The following is a 25,124-nucleotide window of genomic DNA, read 5'->3' as shown; positions in this document are numbered from 1 at the left end:
ATTATAGAGCCCCTACCCACGAGGCGTTGGCAATCTACTACCTCTCATCAAGAGGTACTCAAGCGACCTGGGAAAACCACAAAGCCCAGATTTAATGGCTACCTCTAAGCAGAGGTAGATCACCTATAAGGCCTTCCAGGTGTACAACCCGACCCCTCTGTCTCTTCGTTGTGTTAAGTAGGAAGTGAGCTGAAGACACTGGAGAGGTGGGGGTCTATTAAATCCAAAGGAAAGCACGAGCCTGCCTCACTGAGTCCCCAAATAGGGCTCCAGGAAGCCAGTGCTGTGGGCCTGGACTCTGCAAGCCTGAGGCTATCAGCGCACTGTCTTCCTCTAAGTGGGGAGGGAAGGGGGGGTAGGAGAGGTGGAAAGGGCCATGGCCCCATCCTCTGTCTTCTCTACTTCCTGCCCAAACTCCTGCTACATGGAGGCCCTCCTTCCAGCCTTCTGACTCTTGGCAGCACATGCTAATCTCCTGGGGAATGTTTGATCCCAGTGCTGGGCCTGCACTCCAAACGTGCTGAATCAGTACGTCCGGGGGTGGGGCCCAGGCAGCAGATGTTAAGCTTCCCAGGTGGCTCTAGAATGCAGCCAGGGCTGAGAACCACTACTGGACCCCTCCCTCTCCCCACCTGGGTTTCCTCAGCTGCAACCTCCATTCCTGACCACCTGGAATCCCTCCCAATTTCAACTTAAGGTTTCAGCTGTGTCCCCTACCCCACATTGTGCCACTGTGGTCCATCAGGAAGGACTTATCAGGTGACCTGTGTGTAACCACTGTATTTTCCAAGCAAAACTGGGACCTGGCACCTGGCAGAAACACCCCCGTACTCTTCCGAGGCAGTGAGCCCAGGCAAGTTAGAGCACAGTTTGCGAGTGCTGATCCCAGTGCAGCCACACACGAGCTCCACGTGACCTTGGACAAGAAAACGAACCCCACTGTATCTCGGTGTGCTCCTCTGTAAATCTGGCATCATGATATGCACCTCATTGGGGCTGATGGGAAGACACAATGAGAATCATTAATCAAGTGTTTGACACACAGCAGGTGTTCCAAAGACGGCAGTGCTCTTATTAATTCATAGCAAGGGAGCCAGTCCAAAGAGTTTATACACCAAAATAAGAGTACCTGGGACAGTTTCAGGGTTTATGGGGCCAACAAATGGGGCAGGATATTTAAAATTAGAGACACCTCAAGTTAGATCCAAAATTTGGATCTAATTATCCAAATTTTGTGTTGTGAGCATTGTCACTAAGAGGCAAGATGTAGGTTCGGCCAATGGGAAAGTGGGTGGGGCGGGGCAGGGAGGGTTCACATGCAGAAGTGGGCGGAGTTGGTGCTTGAGTGCCTTGGAGACCTCCACCATTGCACTAAAAACTACCATTCTTCCCACCAACAGGGGATGGGACACACCCCTCAAACCAGAAACCAGGAGAGAGTAGAAAGGAAACGAAGGATGAAGTGGTCCTAACAGTGAATGTATCTGGGCATAAATAGAAAATAGAAAAATAGGCCAGCCGTCCTCTCCCAGTGGACAAGAAGGGGAGCTGGAAGCCCACGGTGACTGGGGTGGAAAACGAGGATGGAACAAAATCAGTCTCCTGTGAGGCTCTGTATTGGTTATCTACTGCCGCGTAACAAATCACCACCACGTTGGAGGCTGGAAACAGCACACATTATCTCACAGTTTCTGTACCTCTGGAGTGTGGCCAGGACTCAGTGGGGCCCCTGCTTAGAGATTCAGCAGGGTTGTCAAGGTATGTGCAGCGGAGTCTTCATGTGGAGGCTTTCAGGGAGAATGTGCCTGCAAGTTCACTCGGGGGCTGGCAGGATCCATTTCCTTCAGTGACGAAGGACTGAGGGGCTCGCCTCTTTTGCTGATGCCAGCTGAGGGGCACCCTTGGCTCCTTCCCACGAGCATTCCCTCAGCATGCCGATCAGCCCGCCAGCAAGGGCGGCCTCCACAGCACAACAGCCAGCAAATGTAATCACAGAAGTGACATCCCATCACCTCAGGTACATCATGTTGGTGAGAACAAGTCACAAGCCTTATGGGGATGGGACTGCCCGAGAGCACGAACATCAGCAAGAGGGGATCACAGGTGACCACGGTTTTCTTGTTTGTTTGTTTGTTTTTCATTGTAATAACATATACAAAATGCACCATTTTATTTGTTTTTAAGTGTACAGCTCAGTGCTATTAAGTACATTCACATGGCTGTACAACCATCACCACCATCCATCCCCAGAACTTTTTCATCTTCTCAAACTGGAACTCTGTACCCACTAAACACTCACTCCCCATTTGCCTCCCCTCCCACAGCCCCTGACAACCACCATTCCACTTTCTGTCTCTGTGAATCTGACTACTCCAGGTACCTCATATAAGTGGAAGCATAAATATTTGCCCTGTTGTGACTGATTGATTTCACTTAGCGTACCTTCAACGTCCATCCATGTTGTGGCATGTGTCAAAATTTCCTTTTTAAGGCTGAATAATATTCCACTGTACACATAAGCCACATCCTGTTTATCCAGTCATCCATTGATGGACACTTGGCTTGCTCCCACCGTTTGGGGACGGTGAATAGCTATAACCTGGGTGTACAAACAGCAATTCAAGCCCCTACTTTTGACTCTCATGGGTACACACCCAGAAGTGGAACTGCTGAGTCACAGGGCCCCACAGACACTTTGGAGGCCACAGTGTACCTGTACTGAGGCAGAGGGGCTTGGCCGCCTGTTAAGACTCTTGACAGGGGCAGAGGGACCATAAAGGGTACATGAGGATCCGGGAGCAACACAACATTGTCAGCAGCACCTCTCCCCTCAACAATGCTGTCCCTCTGTTAGGATGTACAAGCAAAACTGTTTGCAGCACCCCACCCACCAGGGCCCAGAGATACCGACCCTTCCCCATACCCACCCTTAGTTTGCTCTTGTCTTTCCTGATCATTCTGCACTTTAAAGGAGTCTTTTTTTCTGAAAGGCTGTTTGCGTTTTCCGTAATTAGATACTTACTTGTTCTCTCTTGGTAGTCAGACAAGTTCACAGTGAAAGCGACAGTCTCTCCCAGTACTGCCTTAGGGGCCAAGTAGAGCTGCAACATAGCAGAAACACTTTCCCCTCCTACCAGACCTGATGGCAGAACACCAAGAGAGATCCTCAAAGACAGGAAACCTGGAATTAAGGAGAGACTTGGAGCCTCTTTTCTAGCCACTGGCCCCTGCCTTCGCAGGTGTGGTGCAGTTTTGCAGAAAGGAGGCCAGTCCTTTGAGGAGCTCCCTTCCCCGAAAGCCCAGGAAGAAGCTGAAATGAAATCCTCAGGTTGAGTCACTCACAACTGCTGAAGGAGACACACCCTTCTCTGCAAAGCAGCTGGGCGCCACGATCAGAACACGCTACACGGTCTTCAAATCAAGCCCATTCTTTTGGAAACCCTCCCACACCCAAGTCCCTTGCTTTAATTTTTGCTTACCCAGGAAACTGCAAGCAGCAAACTCCCATTCGTAGTTCAGGGATTTACTATCATGAGCAGAATACAGGGTTCCTTCCTGCTGTCCCAAAGGAGCATAAGATGAAAGAGGGAGGCAGGCCAGGTCTGCACAGCCACCCAGTGAGCCTAGCTCTGGGGCAGGAGTCAGGATGGGTGGCATGATGGGAATACACAAGGGTGCCAAAGAAGCCCTTATCTGGATCCAACCCATCTCACCAGTGAAGGTGAAATCGGAGGGGGCATGCCCATGAAGCCTGCAGATCTCCAGACAGCCAAAAATGTGGTGCTTTATTACGGAGGCTAAGTGACTGCAAATAGGCCATTATCAAATCTCTTCAGTGACAAAGCTCTGTGTTGAAAGGGACAAATAAAAATAAGTACATTAAGCACAATAAATCACAGGGCCCTGTCATTGAGACCCATTACCCCTAGGGGATTACGGGACTGTTTTCCTCCCTGGCTTTCAGCTATTGGATCCTGGTTTTTCTATCATTGTTTTAATATTGCAGCCATTACTCTCCGTGCCATGAAAAGCCTGCTGTTTCTCTGTAGTTCTGGGTGGCAAGGGCATAATTTGTTTTATGATTTGCTTGGGAGGGTAGCTGTTTTATATTCATCTTTAAAAGATACATTCAATAATCGTAGCAATAAGACCCCGCTTAAAAAACAAGACCCAGCCCTGTCACTGCTTCCAGTATCAATGTGGCCATGGCTCTGGCCACCCAAAAGGCACCCAACCATTCCCGGGAGGGCTGAGCTGTTTCTGGGAGGGGCCCACATAACAATGCCCAATAACAATGTTAGTCATGCTTAAAGAGCCAGTGAATCCTGTGGAAGGTAGCCTGAGCTGGAGCAAGACTGCAAGAGGCTGGAAGTCAGGGAGCCTGAGTTTTACCATTAAATCGGCATGACCTTGGACAGGTCCTTTGACCTCCGGGGCTGAAATGTTCCCATCTGCCAAGGAAACCAGTTGGTCCACATGCCTCTTTGGGACCCTAAAGATTCCTATAAGATGCAGAAGGAATGTGAAGAACCCTAAGCCAGGTAACGATACCTACATTTCCTCCTATCTCAACAAGATTACAAGATTCCTCTTCAGATAACACGAACCCATTACGCAACAGTCCAAGACATCTTCCACTAGCTCCTTCTTCTCCTACCCCTGTGGAAACCTTCCCTCCTGCCCCCCTCATTCCCTGAGAAGTTGTTTTCCAGGATGGCTCATTGTCAAGACTATCAAGTCCGTCCATGAGGAAGTGGATGGAAGGATGGGTAGGTAAGGACAGAACGTGCTGGGACGCACTGCCACAGCAGGACTCGCCGATGCGCTTCCCCATCAGAAATGAGCAAGTGACAAACCCCCCTCGCTCTTGTGCAAGACGGCTGCCAACTCCGTGTGCAGTGAGGAGTCACCAACGGTCTTTCCATGGATTCCCATTTCAACTGCCACATCTCGGTCTCGCCATGAAAAGAACACGCCTTGTGATAAAATGCTTCCAAGTAGGGCACTGCGCGAAGCAGCCATGTAACAAAATGGATCCCAGAGCCTCGTCGCCCATCCAAGAGGCACTGACATAAAACCCGCCCGATGGTGCCCAACTCTCAAAATATTCTAAAAAAGACTCAAATTCGGAAAAGGCCAAAAAAAGTTACAGCTCCCCCATGTTAGCAATGGAGCTGACTGTTACGGATCATCAAAGCGCAGGGAGCAGCCTCTTGGGAGCGGCATAACGAGGATTCCTTCTAACCACACGATTCCTCTGGCTTTGCAAAATTGGGTGCAACAGCCCAATACCTACCAAGTGGAGTTAGAGAGAGGGTAGCTTTTAGCCTAGATTGCAGGTGGCCAAGGAGGTAGCTTTGCCTGCAAACAGGACAGCGAGCTGGGAGACAACCTAACCCGGTCACAACGAATGCGGTCATCCAGGATGAGAGCCCCAGGCAAGCAGGGCCTTGGGTCTTGACTCCTCACCCCAGGACCCAGCACAGTGCATGGTGTGTGGCAGACGACCAACCACTGTGTGCTCACTGAATGAGTGAGGAAGGAATGAAACAGAGCAAAGCGACTTCGATGACCTGCAGCCCCTGGAAACTCAGGTCCAGTGGATGGGAATAATGCAAAGATCTGTCTCACAGAGCAGTGGAATTTCTGCAGAGCCCTGAGCATCTCAGAAGATACATCGAGATGTCCATCTATTCTGACAGCAACATATGCTATGCAACAGGAAGTTAAAGTCCCCAAGTCCTTTCAAAGTCAGTGCAAGGGATTGGAGGGCTCTTTTGGTTTGTTTGGTAGCTTTCTTTCTTACCACTGCAAAAGAGAAAACACATTCTGAACACACTCTTAGCTTCTGCCCCAGTGAGACGCTTTTGGATTTCAAAATACAACTCAGGAAAACAAACCAATAAAAGTACCCTATAGCCCCACACTCCCCATGAAAGATTCAAGAGTGGGGACAGGTATCTCAGGATATATATCCACCTTGTACCACAAGGCAGCAAGGAGTGGCCAGCATGTCAGGACGAGGCAAGGGACCAGCAGGCTCACACTGAGGGGACACAGCTCCGCCCTCAGGGTGGCACTCCCCTTACAAGTCTGCTGCCAACCTGCTCTGCGTTTCCAGTGAGCCACAGCTGAGGTCACACTTCCCAAAGGGATTTTAATTGAAAAATCGCATGGAACATGTTGTGAGTCAGATCCAAATACTCATTAAATACCATATACTGGGAATAAGCGACACCTCACATCCCTAGAGGCATTCTGCCATCACCCAGGAGATATATTGTCTAGAGTCCTTTATCACTCGATTGTGTTCGATCCTTAGTGAAGGAGGGAACAGGTGATGGGCCTTGGGGGAAGAAAAGGAAAGCTTAGGGCATTATAGATTGAATTGTGTCCCACAAAGAATGACATGTTGAAGTTCTACCCCCCAGGACCTCAGAACATGACCATTTTTGGAAATAGGGTCTTTTCAGGGGATTCAAGGGAAAATGAGGTCAGCAGGGTGGGTCCTAATCCAGTATGACTGCTGTCCTTATCGAAGGGGGAAATTTGGACACAGAGATAGTAACAGAGGGAAGATGACCATGTGACCTGAGTGACGCATCTCTAAGCCAAGGATAGCGGAGGATTGCCAGGAAACACCCCAAGTTAGACGGGGCAAAGCAAGATTCTCCTCTGGAGTCATCAGAGAGAGCATGGACTTTCTGACACCGTGAGACAGCTTGATTTAGGACTTCTGGCCTCCAGAAAGAATACATTTCTGTTATGTCAAGCCACCCACTTTATGGTGCTTTGTTCCAGCAGCCACAGGAAACTAATACGGAGAAGGTAAGCACCTTACCCAAGGTAAGCTGGCAAAACATGCAAATGACAATAAATCGTACTGTCAAAACTTCTATCTCCTGGGCCCTATTCTCACAGAGACCGTGACCTGTTTGCAATGAAGACCACCTCTAAAACAGTTATCCACACTGGCATATGAAACAGTGATTAATATGTGGATAGATTTTTTTTTAAACTTCATCCTCCTCCCAGGTAACATGTATGTATCTGAACCACGTCCTGCAGGAAACAGCTCTCCAAAGCACTAAGAAATCGAGATTTTTGGATTGTAGGTAAGCAAAATTTGAGTGGGGGTTTTTAGTTTTCCACATGAACAGACTACAATTTGACAAGCTGCTACCTCCTCCCCACATCTCCTCAGCTGCTATGTTCCATTACAAACATTGACAGACCAGACAATGAACACACAGCCACATTAAAACAATAATTAACGCAGGTGCAAGAACAATGACAACTGCTTGGCAAAGTAGAAAAATGGACAGGTTTGTCATCTTCAGAGCTTCCAGATGAGCTTGGGCTGAGAATGGAAAGCGATTTCTGACACCACGGCAGCTCTTGAGGACCTTGGGTCAAAACGTTTCACAAAACCCCAAACTTGCAAACTCTGGTTCCTGAGACACAAGACACAGATCCTCTTCCACACACACCAGCCCCGGGACAAGGAGAGCTCAGCAGAGCTCTCAGCCAGATAATCCACTGCTCCAGTGCAAAGAGGAAGAAGACTGGCTTTCATCCAAGCTGTTGGTCTCCTACTCCTCACTCCCCCCTCCCCCCACACACAAAAAGTCATAAAACCCATTTCACAACCAAGCCCACCCTCAGGGTATGTCAGGGAAGTTGTTACTGCAACAGTGGCAGCCCTGGGCTGACGGAGGCAGAAGGCCCGATTTTTGACAAACACGCAACCTGTTTCTATCTCTACACTCTTGTCTTCTCTCTACTCCTATTAAAGGGAAGACCGTACCCAAATTAACAAACCGTGTCAACCTTACCATCCCTGAAATGGTAACTTTGCTTTCGTATACATGAATCTGTTATTCATTTGTATCTCAAACATGGTTTGTACGTTAATATGATTTTTCAAAACAACGCATTCAGAGCATTAAAACAACACATGGTTGTTATAGGCTGAATGGTGTGTCGTCACCTCTCCTCCAAATTCACGTGTGGAAGCCCTCACGCCCAGCACCTCAGAATGTGACTGTATTTGGAGGCAGTCTTTCAAGGGGTGATTAAGGTTAAATGAGGTCCTTAGGGTGGCAATCTGACTGGTGTCCTTATAAGAAAGAGGAGAGGAAGACATGGGGAGGACCATGTGAAGACACAGGGAGAACACAGCCATCTACACGCCAAGAGAGGCCTCAGAAAGAAACAACCCTACTGATACCTTGATCTTGGTCTTCCAGCCTCCAGATCTGTGAGATAGTAAATGTCTGTTGTTTACGCCACCCAGGCGGTGGTACTTTGTTATGGCAGCCTGAGTAGACTAACACAGATGGAGTTCCACAATTTTTCATTTCTTTTGTTAATTGTTTAACTAATGAGAAAAAAAGAAAGGAAGGAAGGAGGGCAGAAGGAAGGAATCACAAACTACACCAAGTGAGGGGTTGTTTTTTTATTTTTGACATTTCCTTACAAGTCTTGAAATTACCAAAGCATAGAATAGAAGGTATCACTTGTGTCACTGTGTCAATGAGCAGATTGGTATCATAATTGTCAAAGTGTTGGGCTGGTGGTGTGTATAAAGGAAGGGCATCCAGGAGAATAAAAGGGTTTTGGAGAAGAGACCTGTAAGCTGTCTGATAAGACTTCAAGACGTTCAGGTTCATCTTCCTACTGAACATTGTAGGGTTTTCTGTTTGCCCAGCTTCTCTTCAGGAATCACCTCTTCTCCGTTCTCCAAGCAATTCAAATACGACTGATCCCTTCTCCCCAGACCAGGTCCACGGAGCTGACCACAGCCCTTCTAACCAGATCGTGACCGAGACTTTTATCAGATCCATTGGGGACAAGATGCTCTCCTTCAGCTGCGATGGCGAGATGGGCAGGATGTGAACCTGGGGCTCCTAAGGACCATCTTTGCCATCCATGGGGACATTCTGCCTGACAGTGAAGCCAAGACACAAGAAAGCAGAGCCAAGAGACAAAGTGACGACTTCAGGGTCACATCTGACGGCCTGAATCCAGCACTGCCTGACGCTTCCCTGTATTTTTCAGTTACTTAAGCAAACAAAGTTCATTTTTTCTTTTTTTAATTTAACATCAGTGCAAATTAGATTTCTATCATTTATGTCTGAAACTGTCCTCACTGCGTCCCTGAGGCACTCTGGTATGCATGATCCCATGTCTAACTACCTATCTAAAAGTTTCATCAAAATTTAAAGTATGTTCACATTTTACTGAAACCCATGTAATTTCAAGGGTGCTTAATCAAAAGTGCAAAGTATGAACTTCAAGAAGCACTGATGCCCTTGAAACGCTATGAAAAAAATATTTAGATGTATTAAAGGGTCTGTGGCAGAAAACAACTTAAGAGTTGCTCACTCCAACTTTCAGTATCTCAGGGGAAAGTACGGTACAATGATCTTCAAGCTTTATCTGAATTCTGAAATTTGAAAAACTTGTACCGTCTTGCCTATTTTTAGGCTGACATCTCAAGTTTTCATCATCAACTGAATCGTTTCTAAGGATATAATTTTCAGCATATTATAAACGTTAACATTTTAAAATAAAACTTCACGTCACATTTTTAAATGGGATCTACCAGTCTGATACCCATCATTCATTTTAAAAATTCAAGAGCAAGTTATTTTTTTAAGACCCGAACATTTTCTATCATTACTGAGCATGAGAAAGGGGCCCAACTGCCCTGTTCCTAACACTAAGTTTCAACACGGAAAAGAGAGTGTGGAAAGAGGCGGCCCTGCAGCAGTACCTTGATCGGAAGATTCCCACACACCAATTTCAAACAGTTCCTTTGTCTGGTGCCCCTTGAGGTTTTTATACCCAGAGCAATCGACCAGAGTAAGAACAGTGTTGGGGAAGAGATGTGCCTTTTTAAGATGGGAAAGGATGACTGTTGAAAAGGTAAGAAGGAGGAACCATCGACCTGGTGGGGGTGGACTCAGGATAGTCAATTTCAGGGAAGTGCCCATATGTGAGGTCAAAAATGTGGAAACTGATTCCCTTAACACTATCCACACCTGCATTCTCCATAGAAAGTCTTCATGTGTCCCCAGAGGTTTATACATTCCAATGTCAAGTGACCTAGGTTAGTAGATTATGAGACAAAAGAAATATACTAGAGTCAGAACTGGGTTCCACTCTGGCTTTATCACGTGGGCTAATAACCACCTCTCAGAACAGCCATTTCCTCACCTGCGAAATGAAACTGCTCAGCTCAGAGGGTTCTAGTGAGGCTCAAAAAGCATCATGCATGTAAAGACATCTCATCTTCACATAAGAGGCATTCAATAAATGGTACCTATAGTTGTTACCACCATCATTGCTGTTACTCTCATTTTTAAAACTGTTCATCAAAACTTGGCAAGAAAGAGTCCTTCCCTATACCATTCATTGGCTCTCATCTCCCTTACCTGTCAGAGCCTAAATTTCCAATGAGAGAAAGAAGCAAGGCAGACAGAAAGCTCCTGAAAAATGGCCTCAGAGGATTGGTGGGCAAGCATGTGCCTTTACTTTCAGGCCCCTGTAAACTTTCTGACACTTTTGGACAGAACTGAAAAGAGAAAGATGGTGGCCCCCTCCTCATTCCCAGTAGACATTTGATTTCTTACTTTCCCAGTACAACCACCATAAGGCGTAAAGAGCAAGTAGTGGGGGAAAGAGGAGAAAAAAAAGGAGATCTAAACAGTAACAAAAATTACAATAGCTTATATGGAGTGTTTTCTGTGTGCCCGCACTGTTCTAAGAATTACACACACATTAACAGATGTAATGAGCTCAAAAATGATATTTCAACAGAAGTTAGGGACAAACCCAAGCAGAAGAAAGTGGAAAATGTCAAAAATTAAGACAGAAAAAACACGCCCCTTCGTGTGTATTAAGTCAGACCCCTGCTGGAAAAGCAGCAGGGCTTCCTGAACCATGTAACCCACACCCATGCCAAGTGCAAGCTCATAAAAATTTTGCCAGTTCCTGGATCATACAAACCCTCTGATAAACCCAGGTTCATCAATCACTCCTCCGTGATTCACTAAGCAAACCCATTCATGTAGCACCAATGTCTGGGGTACAACGACAGTATAATAAAAACCCAAAAGTACTTCACACATACTAGAGTCAGTACTAAATATTCCAACAGAAACACATGGTTATCCAGAGACGAGTCTCTGGGCACTGGTACTGAGCTTGTACAAAATGTCTCCGATGCTCCCTAGCCACTCATCACCGTCTAATTTCTCAATCAATTATAATTGCCATTCTGCAACAGGTTCTCTAAAGAATGTGGCATGGTATTAATCCCAGTAAACAAAAAACACAGTCAAAGGCACCACCAGCATTTGGGACCAACAGCGTTGCCGGAAAGAATCCAACACTTGAGGTATAAGGCCTGCTGTGACTTGAAAGAAAGGTATGCTTCAGAGATTGTCTGATGATGATGCCCAAGGACTGATCTTCATCATCGGGGTTTTAAAAAGCCTAAGAGCAGAAGCAAGAAAAGTTTGAAGATCGAAGAAAATGGAAAGAATAGAGAACAGCAGAGGGTTAAAACAGCAAATAAAAGAGGGGTGAGGGTGGTAGCAATAGAGTATTCAAGACTGCACAAACTGAGAGAAGGGGGAGTGACATGAGGAACACAAAGGGTCTTCAAGCTCCCCCTAGACACCCCCTCTTCAACATTCAGTCTTGAGGGCTTCATGAAGACACTTCTCTGTCTAGAAGATAGCAAGGGCCCTTTCTCCACCACCACCACCACCACCACCACCTCCCCCACCGGCACCACCACCACGACCACCTCCATCTCCTCCTCCACCAGCACCACCACCACCACCACCACCATCTCCTCCTCTACCAGCACCATCACCACCACCACCTCCACTTCCTCCTCTACCAGCACCATCACCACCACCACCTCCACCTCCTCCTCTACCAGCACCATCACCATCACCACCACCACCTCCACCTCTACCATCACCATCACCACCACCACCACCACCACCACCACCTCCCCCACCGGCACCACCACCACCTCCACGCCCTCTTCCACCACCACCATCACATTCTTGAAGGCATCGGTGTGCCCCAGGGAAGGCCCACCACCATTCCAGGCATTGGCCAGGGAGCACACATTTTTTTAGATTTGGGAACACCTTGAGAAGCTAATTCACATCCCATTTCCCCTACAACACAGTGTAATAATGAAGGTCCAGCAGGAAAGGGTTCCATTCTGCCTGGCCAACAAATTCAATGAAATCCAAAATCACCACCTCCACCACCTCCAACAGCAGCATGTGCTGCGTAGACGGAATGTTCCAAGCATATGGTAAAACACGGAAGAGTTCCCAGAGTCATAAGACACAGTTTTACTGAAAGGCTCCCACACTCTGGCAAGACAATCAGCTGGAGGAACTGGGAATATAGTGTAGGAAGTGTAGCAGCAGAGGCCAGAACAAGGTTCAGATGCAGTTCAGCCCCCCAGTATCAGAAAAAGCTTGGAGGAAGGACTGCATAAGCTGGGTTGTGAAGGAAAAATAGAAGTGTCCCAGGAAGATAACAAGGGAAAGAGCTTATCAGGCAGAAAGAGAGGTTATTTGCACAGCTTGGCAGGTTTGGGAAAAAAGAACTAGTAAGGAAGAAAAATAATGAGTTAGAAATAGATGGGGGGGGGAGGGGGCGGAGAAAAGACGAGGCTGCAGAGAAAAGGAGGGGCCAGTTCATAATATGTCCCGATACGAAAGTAGGCTGTTTCCCAGTGGCTGACAGTAAGCCAGCAAGGGCAAATACACAGAACATTCTAGAAAAGACCTCGCTCTTTAAAGATTAAAAACAAAGACTCTATAAGGGATTGGACTATCCAATTTGAAAAATTGTGTTATCCAGAATGGCTTATTCTATGATTCTGAAAAGTGTGGGTTGTCATGTCTCAGCAAAGCTCTCCTCGGGCAGAAAAACACCTCTAGTCACAGGATGTACTGTACAGTCTTCACTTTTAAGGTGAATCGGGAGCCCAGATGTCAGGGTACCAATCATTTTGCTCTCGGTCCTCCACAGCTACTTTAGGGAACCCCTCATGAGAAGAACTTTCCCTATTACGTCCTATATTGGGTGTCAGCCAAGGCTAAGAAAAAGTTTGTTCTATAATCCTGGGCTCATTTGAACACACCCCCAATACGAGAGGCTTAGGAGAGTGTATTTTCACCCAAACCCCATCTGAATGCCCAGCCAAGCCAAGGGAGAAAGTGCTCTTTTAAGAATTGCTGTTACTGTCAGAAGCGGACCTTAGTCCAATGAGGCCGCTTTTCAGTGGGCAAAGAAAACCACCTCAGCTTTCAATACCAATGACTGGTATCAAAGCAAAATTTAGAAGCTTCCCTCAGCTTCCATCCTACTGTAACAATTCTAGTCCAGTGACCTTTAAAACTTCATTTATGAACTTGTACGAAAGCCTGTTCTATGACCTCCCAGCTTCCATCTCTCCCACTCCAATCTGACCCCAATGTTATGACTAGCTTCATCATGTTCCTAAAGTAGAGCTTTCAATAATTAATTACACCATCCTCCTGATCAAAAGTCACCCTGCCTTCCAAAAGCCCACAACCCCAACCTATCTTGCCAACTTCATCTCCAACTCCTTGCTAACAGAAATCCAAGCCGGTTTATTCTATAACACAAAAACACATACTGTGTTTCCCCAAAAATAAGGCCTAGCCAGACAATCAGCTCTAATGCGTCTTTTGGAGCAAAAATTAATATAAGACCCAGTCTTATTTTACTACAAGACCAGGTATAATATATTATAACATAATATAACACAATATAATTCCAGGTCTTATATTAATTTTTGCTCCAAAAGATGCATTAGAGCTGTTTGTCTGGCTAGGTCTTATTTTCGGGGAAACACAGTACTCATGCATTGTCGACCATACCTGGCCCCTCTACCCCCCTTTAATTCGTCAATTCAAATTTTAATTATCCTGTGTCCAAAGCCTCAACTCAAATCCTACCTCCCTTGAGTTTAAGCAGATAAAGTAAACTCCCACCTCTGATTTCCCATCAAATTTTGGCTTCAACAATCCACAACCATTAATTGTACTGCCACACCGTTTCTATTGTTGCTCTGAGCTGTTCATTTGAATCGTCTATTGTTGCTTCACTTATCACACAATTTTCTACAATCTCTCCAACTATATGGGAAAGGACAGAGGCTTTCAATTTAATTTAATAAATGTTTATTACAGGATTCCTAAGTGCTAGAAGCATAGCAGAATGCTCCCATAAATACGGTGTTTCCCCAAAAATCAGACCTAGGCGGATCATCAGCTGTAATGAGTCTTTTGGAGCCAAAGTTAATGTAAGACCCGGTATTATATTATAGTAAAATAAGACCGGGTCTTATATTAACTTTTGCTCCAAAAGATGCATTACAGCTGATGGTCCCCCTAGGTCTTATTTTCGGGGAAACACGGTACAACGATGGGTGGAGCCCAATCACAGCGCTTAAGGAGCTGATGACACATAAGTGAGAGAATAAGAAACGTCTATAGATAGTGACAGTGCCACAGAGAAGATGACAAGCACGGCTCTGGGGACTTGGGGGTCATTCCTCCTCTTACCCTGACCTTCCATCTCCTGTTCGCTAAGACCCAGGTCTCGTATCTTCTTCCTTGACCTCCTCAAACATGACCTACCTAACACACTGAGCCCACCACCTTGCGTTAGCATTTCCCTCCCTCACCAAGACCAGGCGGGTGATCTCCTCACCTCCGTGTTCCTGATGCCAAGCCAGGACCTGCACACAGTAGCTCAATGAATGTTGCCTGAATCAGTGAAGGTAATGCCATCGAAGAGACAGACTGCACAGAGCCTACGGTAGGAAAAAGAGATTTCGACCAGACAGGATAGCAGAGAGCATGGGGAGTTTGATCCAGCAAAGGGAATAGCAATAACAAGCCCATTTAGGAAAACAAGGAGCATTGTAAGGCAATAACCAATAGGCCAGAAATAGAGATAACCCGCAGAGAAGTCACGAGACATACAGTGAAGCTAGAGAGGTAGGGGAACCGGGGCGAGGTCAGCACTGAGGTCAGCAGCAGACAGGAGTCTGAACAGCTAAGAGGCGAGTCCTGGCTCCATGCTTCCTGGCAGCCTGAGCTGGGCAAGCCTCAGCTTCCACGTCTGCAAAATGGGAGTGTAAGACCAGCCACCGCCTCAAAGGATGGTTATAAGGATGCAATGATACAAAATGATCAAAGGAAAGACTGCCTGGCTCAAAGGAAGCACGTGAAGATTGTGCTTTGGGCTGTGGAACAGATTAGTAGCGTGTGCCAAAGGGAAGGGGGCAGAAGACATGCCTAACACTTATGGGGTATGAGAAGGCAGAGCCAAGGGCGGCACGAGGGGGTCCGTAAGCCTGGGTTCCGGTCCTGCCTGCCGTCTGGATCATTCTCTTTACCTCCCTTGCCTTAGTTTCCACAGCTGTGAATAGAAGCTGTTGGTCTCATAGAGCTCAGAGGTCTCTTCCAGCCCTGGCAGCGTCTCAGTTTTGCAGCTCTGCCATACACAGAGAGAAGGCATCAATGAGCATTTACAATATTGAAAAGTCCAGGTGGGGACGTGCCACATAGACAGAGAAAGGGGAGAAGACACCAAGATGGCAGGCAGAGTACTCGAGGTCCTCCCTCCTGTGTCTCACCGCACTTCATCCTCCTAACTCGGAAGCCACGCCTGCTGCCCACATCTACACCTTTTCCTAATCATCACCAGCCCTGGAAATCCTATCATCAACAATCCATCCTAAGGTTTGTTGTATTTGAAATGCTTTTTCCAAGGCGCTTTCAAGGCAACCTGGCATGTACTTGGGAGCCAGCGTGAGAGCACGCCCCTTCCTTTCATGCCAGTTACAGCAATATCCCTGCAAATTAGGAGGAAAGGAACACACAACACATTGCGGTATTACACTTCCCTTGCCTTTTTACAAAGTCACCAGCGTTTGAAACATGACAGTGATCCCTAAGAGAATTCATCTGCTGATCTAAAATGTCCTTCACATTTTTTAAATAACAGCTTCCTAGAGAGGCCTCAAGGAGTCCAAGACTGTAAATCTCTAGGTATTCACTCACCTCTCCCTCCACCATCACCCCACCCCAGTCCTGAAAACCCCATTTAGAATTCATTCAGGAAACAAATCCTTCCCTAAAAACTACTTATTTAGTACTAAGCACTAAGCACCAAGCACCATGCCCAGAGGCTGCAAAAGTCCCACCCTGCTTATCACGGCCCGTGCCTCTCTTGGCTCCTGAGATGACCACGAGATGCCATTCCCAGATGAGAGCTGACATCAGTCAAGGAGGCTGGTACACAAATAGCGTTGGCACATGAAGGATCTACGCAACTGTTCTGGAAACAAAGCGGGGAGAGGATGGTTCCCAGTTAAGCCACAAAAATGTTAACCTTACTCAGTAATAACAAACGTGCTTATGCAGTAATAACAAACAAATGTAGCCAAAGCAGAACTAAACAGAGTAACTCTGAAGAGCCCACGATTCCCTGAATTTAAATTTTTTAAAAAGAAAGGGGAAAAAGGAATCTCCATGTGCCCAGGTTCTGCTATAAATCCTATAAATCCGAATGCTACCGGGGAGAGCTGGAAAGATCAGCAAGCCCTTTCTTCCCAAATGGCCTCGGTACTCTAGAAAAAAACTATGTGAAGAGCAAAACCTCTCCCATCAGTCAGGCCTCCATCTCCATCTGCCTTTGCTGCCCGTGCAAAGCACAACCCCATGATGTGACGAGAGGCTAAAATTATGGGTGAGACTGCACTTTCTGTTCTAGCCCCAGCCTGTGATTATCTACAACTCCAGGTTGCCCAAAATTACCTCTGGAGCCTTAAACGCCTTACATTTTATTTCATTCCTAGAACGAATTCTTTTTTGGAAACTTTCCTAAGAGAGAAAGGAACGTAAAAAAAAAAAAACAAAGGCCCTAGATATTTCAGCTGCGGGAAAGGAGGAGCCAGTAAGCAAGTATGATTTTGATTTTTCGTTTTTAGATGTCTCGTGCATATCACCTCTGTATCCTCAGGCGGAACAAAATTAATTCCATGTCTCTGCAATTACGAAGACATGGGAACACAATCCTGGGAACACTTACTGAATTTACTCTTTACAACCACTTCTGGTCTTGACACATTCTTAGAGGTAGAAAGTGAGCTGGTTAAGGGACTCGGGCAGATGGGTAGTTGTAATTGTATCTTCAGGAAGAACAGTAGTGAACTAAGCAATCTGCCCCAAGGAAGGAAGGAAGTGAAGTAATGCTACGTGGTAGGTTAATGGTTACAAAGTTTATGTTACTACTGTACTGTGTAATACAGTTAGACATTAGGCTTTTAGGCAGGTGAACCTAGTGAGTTATTTGTTGATACACTTGAGAAGTTGGTATTTGAAAAATGCTTGGCTTTAATGGAACAGTGAGGCTCCCAAAAGCTTCCATCATGATTGTGTTAATCAAATAATTTGAAATACAATAAAGGAACTAACTGTTTAAAAAAGGCTTGCTATGAATCCCTTTTGTAAAATAATCTTTCTGTACACCAAACAATTACTTATCTTAAATTATTTGCTTTTAAGATCAGATTTTATATGCCAGGTTCACCTAAAATACGGCACTCTTATACTTAGCTTCAATATTGAAATAATAATGTAACAAACCTTATATTTACATTGCACTTAACTTCAAATCTCCTCTTTCCAATAAGCACTGCCCTCCATACCCAGGAGGCCAGTGCCAGAGTGGTAAGGAGCCTTTTTTCTAGCTATTCACAGATTTGGAGGCATGAAATTAAGTTGGTTTGCATTCTTCCTGACTTGTACTTACTTCTGCAAGACTGCTTTTCTGTGTCTATTCTTCTTCCAAACATCCCCCGCTTCATACTCACCCAAAAGCTCCCCTAACAAGGTAACCTCCCTGGGCCAAATAAAAGGGCTCCCCATTTCCACAGTAGAGTCCAGGCTTTGCAAACTCCCAAAGGGTCCACTCAGCTTTTATCTACTTAAATTGGAAACAATTAAAATTTTCAGCATTGCTTTTTAACACAAAGCATTTAACTGTCAAGCAGTTCTCAAAGAATAGTGTTCGAACCATTCCAGAACCTACAGGTTTGCGCAATACATAAAATGAGCAGGCATGTCTAGCTGCTTATATGTGAATGACCTTAGTGTCAGAGAGGTTCTAATGCAGTCTGCAATATACAGAATCTACATGCAACACAGCAGACTTGGTGATTCTTTTCTTCAGCATTGCATACCGACGGTGTTTGATGTTTCAATGCACAGTACACCTTTGAACTGGTCAGACCTCTTTCATTTCAGAGGTAGAAAGCTAGAAAACCTAATGAGTCGTCTGAGCTTTGCCACTCAATAGCTTAAGACTGTTCCCTCTCTTGGCCTCTAAATTCCTAGTAAGAAAACAAAAACTCACTTACGTACAGAGACTGGCCTGATGCCCAGACAGGTCAAGAAGTACTGTAAGGTCACACAGCAAGTTAGCATAGAATGATGCAATACTAAAACCTAGATCTCCTACTCTCACTTATACCCCTTTGCCTCCCACTCAACACAGGGAAGAGCAGGAAAGACAACACACACACACACACACAGGCTTCACTGTCCTGGCTTCTGTTGCTGAAAACCTAAATATACTTGGCCTTGCAGATTGCTGTGATTTTCCATTCTCTCCAGTACCTTCTGGTGGTTACGCTGTTGCTTTTCTTCCTCACTTATAAAGATTTGTCATTCCATGAAACACATGGCGTGCACACACACCCATCCTCAATATTATAAAACTCTTACTTTTCCAACAGTAAAAAAAGTTTAGGCTAGAGCCAAAGGTTCCAATACAGGAACCTTGTCCAAGTGTTCAACACGACCATCACTCTACCCAGAACACATCTGACAAGAAGGAATTTGTTCTCACAGAGACGGATTTTTTTCCCCCACAGGATATCATTTGTCACGTAACATTGTCATGGCTCCCACTGCTGCATAATGGAAGCCCCAGATGTAACTCATGTACACAAGAGGGCAGACTCATGGCCGATAAGGGACCTTTCTTCTGCATTGCTAACAGTTTGTTAAAGAATAGGCCAAATTCTCTATGTAGACGAATAAAGGACAAAAAAGAAATTTTCTTTTTCCGTTTTTAATGACCATGTGGGATGACCCACTAGTACCCCTGGATCTTATCCAGCAACTGTTTTCGCCACCATTTAAATACACAGAGCATGCAGCTCAGAATCCTATTAAATTATTTCCCTTCTAACACCAAGCTTCCCTCTTCCTGAACAGCCCATCTTCCAGCCACACTAACTACTGACTGTTCTCCATTCACACTGCATACTTTAAGGTTTCCATGTGGCTCTTCCTGCCTAGGATTCTTCTACTTTCTACTATCCTGGCAATCTCAAACTCATCCTTGGAACAAATTTGTACTACAGTACTCAGCTCGTAGGAATGGTTCAATGTCTGCCTCCCCCAAAGGACTATAAACTAAACCTGGAAGCTCTGCGGCCTCCCCAGGGAGCATGCTCTCTGCTACAGAATAGGTGTTCAACTATTATCTGTTAAGTTAAAAGAAGAAAAGCCTTCCAAAACACATTTAATTAAGCCTTAACTTTACTGGCTGCTGCCTACTACTCTCCAAGTGCCAGTGTGGTCAGAGGGGAACTGAGTACCTCCCTGTGTCAAATGCCCCTGAGCGGAGCAGCAACGCCCCCTCCACACTTAGCGGATCCTGTCGGGTGGCAGTATCGCAAAGGTGTGGCCATGGCAGCGTGCCTGAAGCTGTCAGGCCCTAAGGAAGGCCAGTATCCTGCCTCAACTTCTTACTCTACCTCTGCCATCCGGCTTCCCCGAAATTCGCAAGACTTCATTTATGCCTTAGGACCATGGTATATATCTTCTCCAGGACCAGTTTCCACGAGTTGATGCTCAATGGCAAATTTAATAGTGTTTTCCTGTTACAATCTCTTGCCCCTTGGCTAGACTGCGCCTATGAGAATCAATCTATAAAGCCTTAATAGCAGAAATAAAGCTTTATGCTGACCATTTTCCCTAGACCACAACAATAGCTCCCCTCAAACTACCTAAATATGTACTATACATATGGGCAAAGCATCACAAACACAATCTACCAGACCCCCAGAGTTCAGGGAAATATAATAATTCGTGCAGGATCACAGGTTCATATAGTGAGTCTAATTCTGTATGCCGAGTTGGGTCCTTTAGAATCCAGCAAGACCTAAATCTTGGCAACATTTGCCCTTTTTTCGTGCCAGTATTCTCAACTGAGTCGTCTCTTCTTGGACTCTACCTCTCACCTGTCCTGTCTGCCCACCTCTGGAGTCAGCTTTGATAAGAGTTGGCCGCTGTGGATAAGGTGAGCCTGGGTAAGCCGAGGCTTTGTTCTTCGGCAAAATAGAATTATCTTCCAATTCTGCTGGAAGAAACCCAGACACTAATGATTTAATGCTGTGAAAAATGCAAACCTGGACATTAATGATTTAATACTGTTAAAAGTGCAGAGAGTATCTGAAAGTGCAACTACATTATCAAATGTTAAGTCACATCTGTACACAGTTGACCCTTGAAAACAACACTGGGTTTAGGGGCACCCTGCCCACGCAGTCAAAAATCATCTTATAACTTTTGACTCGACAGTCTGCAGTTCGCGTCTGCGGATTCAACCCACCGTGGATTAAAAATAGTATTTTGGATCCTCGGTTGGGAATCCGTGATTGGGAATGTAAAAATACTGTTTCCCACCGGGGATTTGCTGAATCCCCCAATGCGAAACCTGCGGCCAGGAAGCACTGACTGTATTTGTTGAAAAAAAAAAAAAGTGCGTAGAAGGGGACCCGTGTAGTTCAAACCTGTGTTGTTCAAGCGACGACTGTAAATACAAGGTATGTACATTTAAGAGAATGATGGTGAGAAATTTTAAGTTTAATGGAGTCAATTCTAGACTCCATTTAAAACAGAGGAAGCAGGATTTTATGAAGCCTGCTGAGGGTGTGCTTTCCAGAAACCAAAAAGGGGAGTTTTGATTACAAACCCTTAAGGAACTTAAAGTCAGCATGAGCTAATTGCCCAAAGGATGGAGTCAGCAGGAGGGTCTGTCTCCCAAAAAATGTATAGCCCTCATATATTTAGAGATTATAACTGAGTTTTTCAGAGTCTCATGGAATACTTTGCAGTTAACCTGTTTTGAGTTGTCCAAATGAGGCTTTGATGTGAGTAGGCCCATCGCCTCCCCCCACGCATGGGGAATCCACTCATTAGGGCACAAACGCACTGGGTACCAAAAAGTTAGGTCCATGAACCCTAAAAAGTAAACCACAGTTTTTGTAACACAGGTCAGTCCTTGTGTTTCCTTCATCAGTAGTGGAATAGAAAACTAGTCCCCCCTAGTGTCCTGCCACTGTAGGTGGCTGCAGATGGAGACATTCCTGCATTCAGCATCCAATGTAAAACACAGCTCAGGAACCCAGACCAAACCTTCGCCTCTCTCCAGAGAGATGGCACTTCTGGGACCTACGGTGAGATGAAAACCTTTCATTTCATGTCCAAGGCCCTTCTAGGTACGGTTTAAAAGGCAAAGGAATCTGCATTTTCTCACACCGAAAAGTTAACCTACATTAAATGAAGAGGGCCCAAGCTTGTTAGTGACTTCAGCTCACTCCACAGTGATGGATCTTTTCTTTAAAAATCTCTCCATCCTACTAAGGAGATTTATTTCCTTTCCCCCACCACTCTTGAAAATCCACTAAGATCTAAATCTTGATGACTTTTGCCTCTCTGTCCCAGTGCGTTTTCTTCCCGGGATGGAATTAACAGGGCCAGGCTGGATAAATGTGTGTTCTCCTCAAGCAATTTTCACTAAAGTGAAGTACTCTTGAGAAATAAAGGTACACTAAGAGATATGTGAAACCTTAAAGCAATGAGGTGTTTTTCGTTTTTTTATCCCCGGTGAGGACTCAGCATGCCTGAGAGTAATTCATTCATGTCACCCATTTGTGAGAGATGAGAAAAGAAACCGGCACTCCATCCCTTTCCTCATTTAGAAGCTTCCCTTATCTTAAGTCTATCAAAGCTGACTCCTGAGGTAGGAAGATGGGACAGCTGAGGAGGAAAATCCACCTGAGGTGACTGCCTCCACGAACTCCACTCTGGGTTCCACCTGTATCAGAGTGATACCATCTGTATTTAAGTGAGGCAAAGGCCCCACCTACCCCTCCTCCTGCAGTCCCCCAGGAAAGAAACAGGAGCCGGAGGTTTCTCCTGGGGCACTTACATAAGACCCTGTAAAACTTCCTGTGACATTCACAGAAAATGTAAGCTGCTATTTTGCTCCCTCGGGAGATTATTTTAATGGACTGAGTGACAAAATTCGCGGATTCGGAATTCAGCAGAAATCTGCTCAACCGAGGTATATCAGCTCAGGGACGAAAAAAATCCATCCCCATTAAACAGGGTCACCCAGGGGGAAGGATTCAATGTAGGAGAGACAATCTGTTCCCTCCGAAGTGACCCATTTAAAATCAGATTGTTCCAGAGGAAGCTCATAGGTTTAATAAATTTCAAACAGGCACCGGCAGGCTTTGCAGAACTGAGGTTCCTTAAAAGAAAATTTAAAGACGGTAGTAAGACAATGTACAAAATCACCTAAGGAGGCACAAAGTTTGGAGTCACTCCCTCCACTTCAGAAACAGTGACATTCACAAGAATGTCTGGGTCGCCGTGTATTGATCCATCACTCATTACAAGCAGTTTTGTCTCATAGAAGTGACCCTGGTTGGGTTTCCTCTCTACAGATATCGCTGCCACCCAACCTCTCTGTCCTACACAGGGACTCGCACGCTGTGGCTGCACACCCCCAATCCGGGTCCACTCTGCAACAAGGAGCAAAGAAAAAAAAAAAAAGTTCTTCACAGCATGACGCCAGGAAAGGCAGGTGGGGACCGCTCCAAACACAACAGGTTCCCCCAAAACACAGGTGCGGGGGAGCAGAAGTGGGGAGCGGTGTGGGGGTGCGGGCCCATCACCTCCAGGGGCTACCGAGAAACTCCTCTTTGCATGCTCCCCGTTAGCAGCCTGCGTGCCTAGGAGCGGGGCAAGCTCGGGGACGGGTCACGGGGACAAGAGTTTCGAGGACTTCCACCTCCAGCCTCCCCGGGGCTCCCGGCCCAGGCAGCAGGTGCGCCCACACTGTCCCTTTCTGTCAGAATGCTGAGTACAGTGGGGACCAGCTACAGGTTCGGAGAACTTGTCCGGCGCCGCTCAGCAGGGCGCCCCCGCGGTGGCCCCCTGGCACCCCCGGGCTCTTACCTTTGCCGTGACTGCCGCCGGGAAGAGCAAGCCCGCGGACGAGCCGGGCGGCACGGCGGCGGCGCCTAGCAGGTGCAGGGGGTCCGCGCAGGGGTCCGGGCAGGCAGAGCAGCTGTGCCGAGCGTGCACTTCGGGGCGGTCCCCGGCTTCGGACGCCGCGGGGAGGGTCCCAGCCGCCCCAGCCGACCGCTCTCTCTTCTTTCTTTGCCTCCGGCGCCGCTGCCTGGGGCTGCGCCCTGCCTCCGGGACTCTTCCGAGCCGGGGGTGCCCCTCATGGGCAGGGGCCCGGGTCCTCCTGGGACCGCGTGCGGGGCGGGGGCGTCGGGTGCAGACGCCGGGCAGCCGCCGGGGGCCAGCTCCAGCTCCAGCTCCCGCGCTCCCCGCGCCTCACCCCTTCAGGGCAGGGCCTGTCCGCTCCCGGGCCGGCGAGGCGAGCGCGGCCGCGCCCCCAGCTTCAGGAGTCCCGGCTCCGCGCGGCAGCGGGGCAACAGCGGTCGGGCCGGGCGCCGAGTGCGGCGGCGGGGGGGCTGCAGCCAGCCGCGGCGCCACCTCCCCCAGGGCCTGCGCTGCCCGCCCGCGGCTCCGCGGGAAGGAGGCGCTGGAAAGGGCCTCGCCCGGGCCTGGGGCTCGGGACTGGGGGCGCGGGGCCGGGGGAGGCGCCCCGGGAAGGTCACCGGAGCGGAGGCGGGGCTCAGCGCGGTGGGTGCGGGGAGCCGAGGAGGACGGCCCCGCCGCCGCCCGGAGCGCTCGGCGGCCTCGGCCGCCGCCGCCTCCGAGACGCGCCCGCTTCCCCGAGCGCCCGGCGCTCGGAGCTGGGCGGCTGCTGCAGCCCCTGCCGGCTGCCGGGCGCCGCTGGCCGGAGCCGGCGCGCGATCCCCGCCTCCCGGCCGGGGCCAGGCGGGGGCGGCCGCGCGGAGGCTGGCGGGGGGGCGCGCGGGCGAGCGCGGGGGTCCGGGCTCCGGGCTCCGGGCTGGCCCCACCGCCGCGTGCCCAGAGCGCGGGGTTCGCTCAGCAGCTGCAGTGACTGTGTGTCTGTGTCATGTCTGTGCAGCTGGGGGGGACCGCGAACCCGGACCGGGCTCCGAGCGGAGGCGGGGCCAGCGCCCGCCTGGGCGCCCACCCCCACCGTGATGGCGCAGCCGGCCAATGGCTGGCGCCGCAGCCCCGAGAACTGAGAGGCCACCCCTGCCTAGGCTCCGCCCACCCACTAGGCTCCTCCCTCCGACTTCTCCAGTCTGCTCGCACGCAGGCGGAAGCAACACCCGGATCCGGGATCCCGGCCCGGGTCAGGATGCAAGGGTGCAAGCTGGGAGCTCCCCGCCCTTCTTCCCCAGCCCGGCCTCTCCCGGCCGCTTCGGGCTTGGCGAGCCTCGCGGAAAGAGGGGGAAGGGAAGCGGGGCGGCTCCGCAGCTGCAGCCGCAGAGATGCTTGCAGGCTCGCAGGGCCGTGCTGCCTGAACACTCCCCCTTGTATAAAACAGCCGTCGTAGGAAGTGGGAAGTTTTCTACCGCTTCCACCTCCCACTCGGGTCGCCGCTTCTCTCGAAGGTGAGCAGAGTATGGGCACCCCGAGGCGGCGGCGAGAAGCCACGTTGAAGGGCTTTGACAGCAGCGTTTAGGGCTCTTTCTCCAAGATTCCGGTCCAAGGCTCCCGGTCCTTTCGCGGAAACTGCAGTCCCTTGCACCCCTCACCCCCGTCACACACCCCGGGCACACACAGCAC

General features: G+C 48.1%; 2 protein-coding genes across 4 annotated transcripts in view; one reads left to right on the top strand and one right to left on the bottom strand.

The window, feature by feature from the left end:
• LARGE1 (LARGE xylosyl- and glucuronyltransferase 1) overlaps window positions 1-23,858 on the bottom strand; it is a 492,234-nt gene extending 468,376 nt beyond the window's left edge. For 2 of the 3 annotated variants that reach the window (XM_081059772.1, XM_081059773.1), the window contains exons 1-2: window positions 23,403-23,858; window positions 14,785-14,887 (exon numbers count right to left, since the gene is read on the bottom strand). In XM_081059772.1, the coding sequence (XP_080915898.1) occupies window positions 14,785-14,864 (80 nt within the window). In that variant the 5' untranslated portion in view covers window positions 14,865-14,887; window positions 23,403-23,858. The remainder of the gene's footprint in view (window positions 1-14,784; window positions 14,888-23,402) is intronic. The other variant, XM_081059774.1, reaches the window with a different exon arrangement.
• Window positions 23,859-24,548: 690 nt separating this feature from the next.
• LOC308502259 (uncharacterized protein) overlaps window positions 24,549-25,124 on the top strand; it is a gene marked incomplete at its 5' end in the record, with an annotated part of 61,097 nt that continues 60,521 nt past the window's right edge. The window contains one exon of the mRNA XM_081059777.1: window positions 24,549-24,949. Coding sequence (XP_080915903.1) covers window positions 24,549-24,949 — 401 coding nt within the window. The remainder of the gene's footprint in view (window positions 24,950-25,124) is intronic.

Source organism: Rhinolophus hipposideros, assembly GCF_964194185.1.
Source record: "Rhinolophus hipposideros genome assembly, chromosome: 9".
Taxonomy (NCBI): domain Eukaryota; kingdom Metazoa; phylum Chordata; class Mammalia; order Chiroptera; family Rhinolophidae; genus Rhinolophus; species Rhinolophus hipposideros.
The sequence above is the reverse complement of the archived record's forward strand: the minus strand, read 5'-3'. Positions and strand labels throughout refer to the sequence as shown.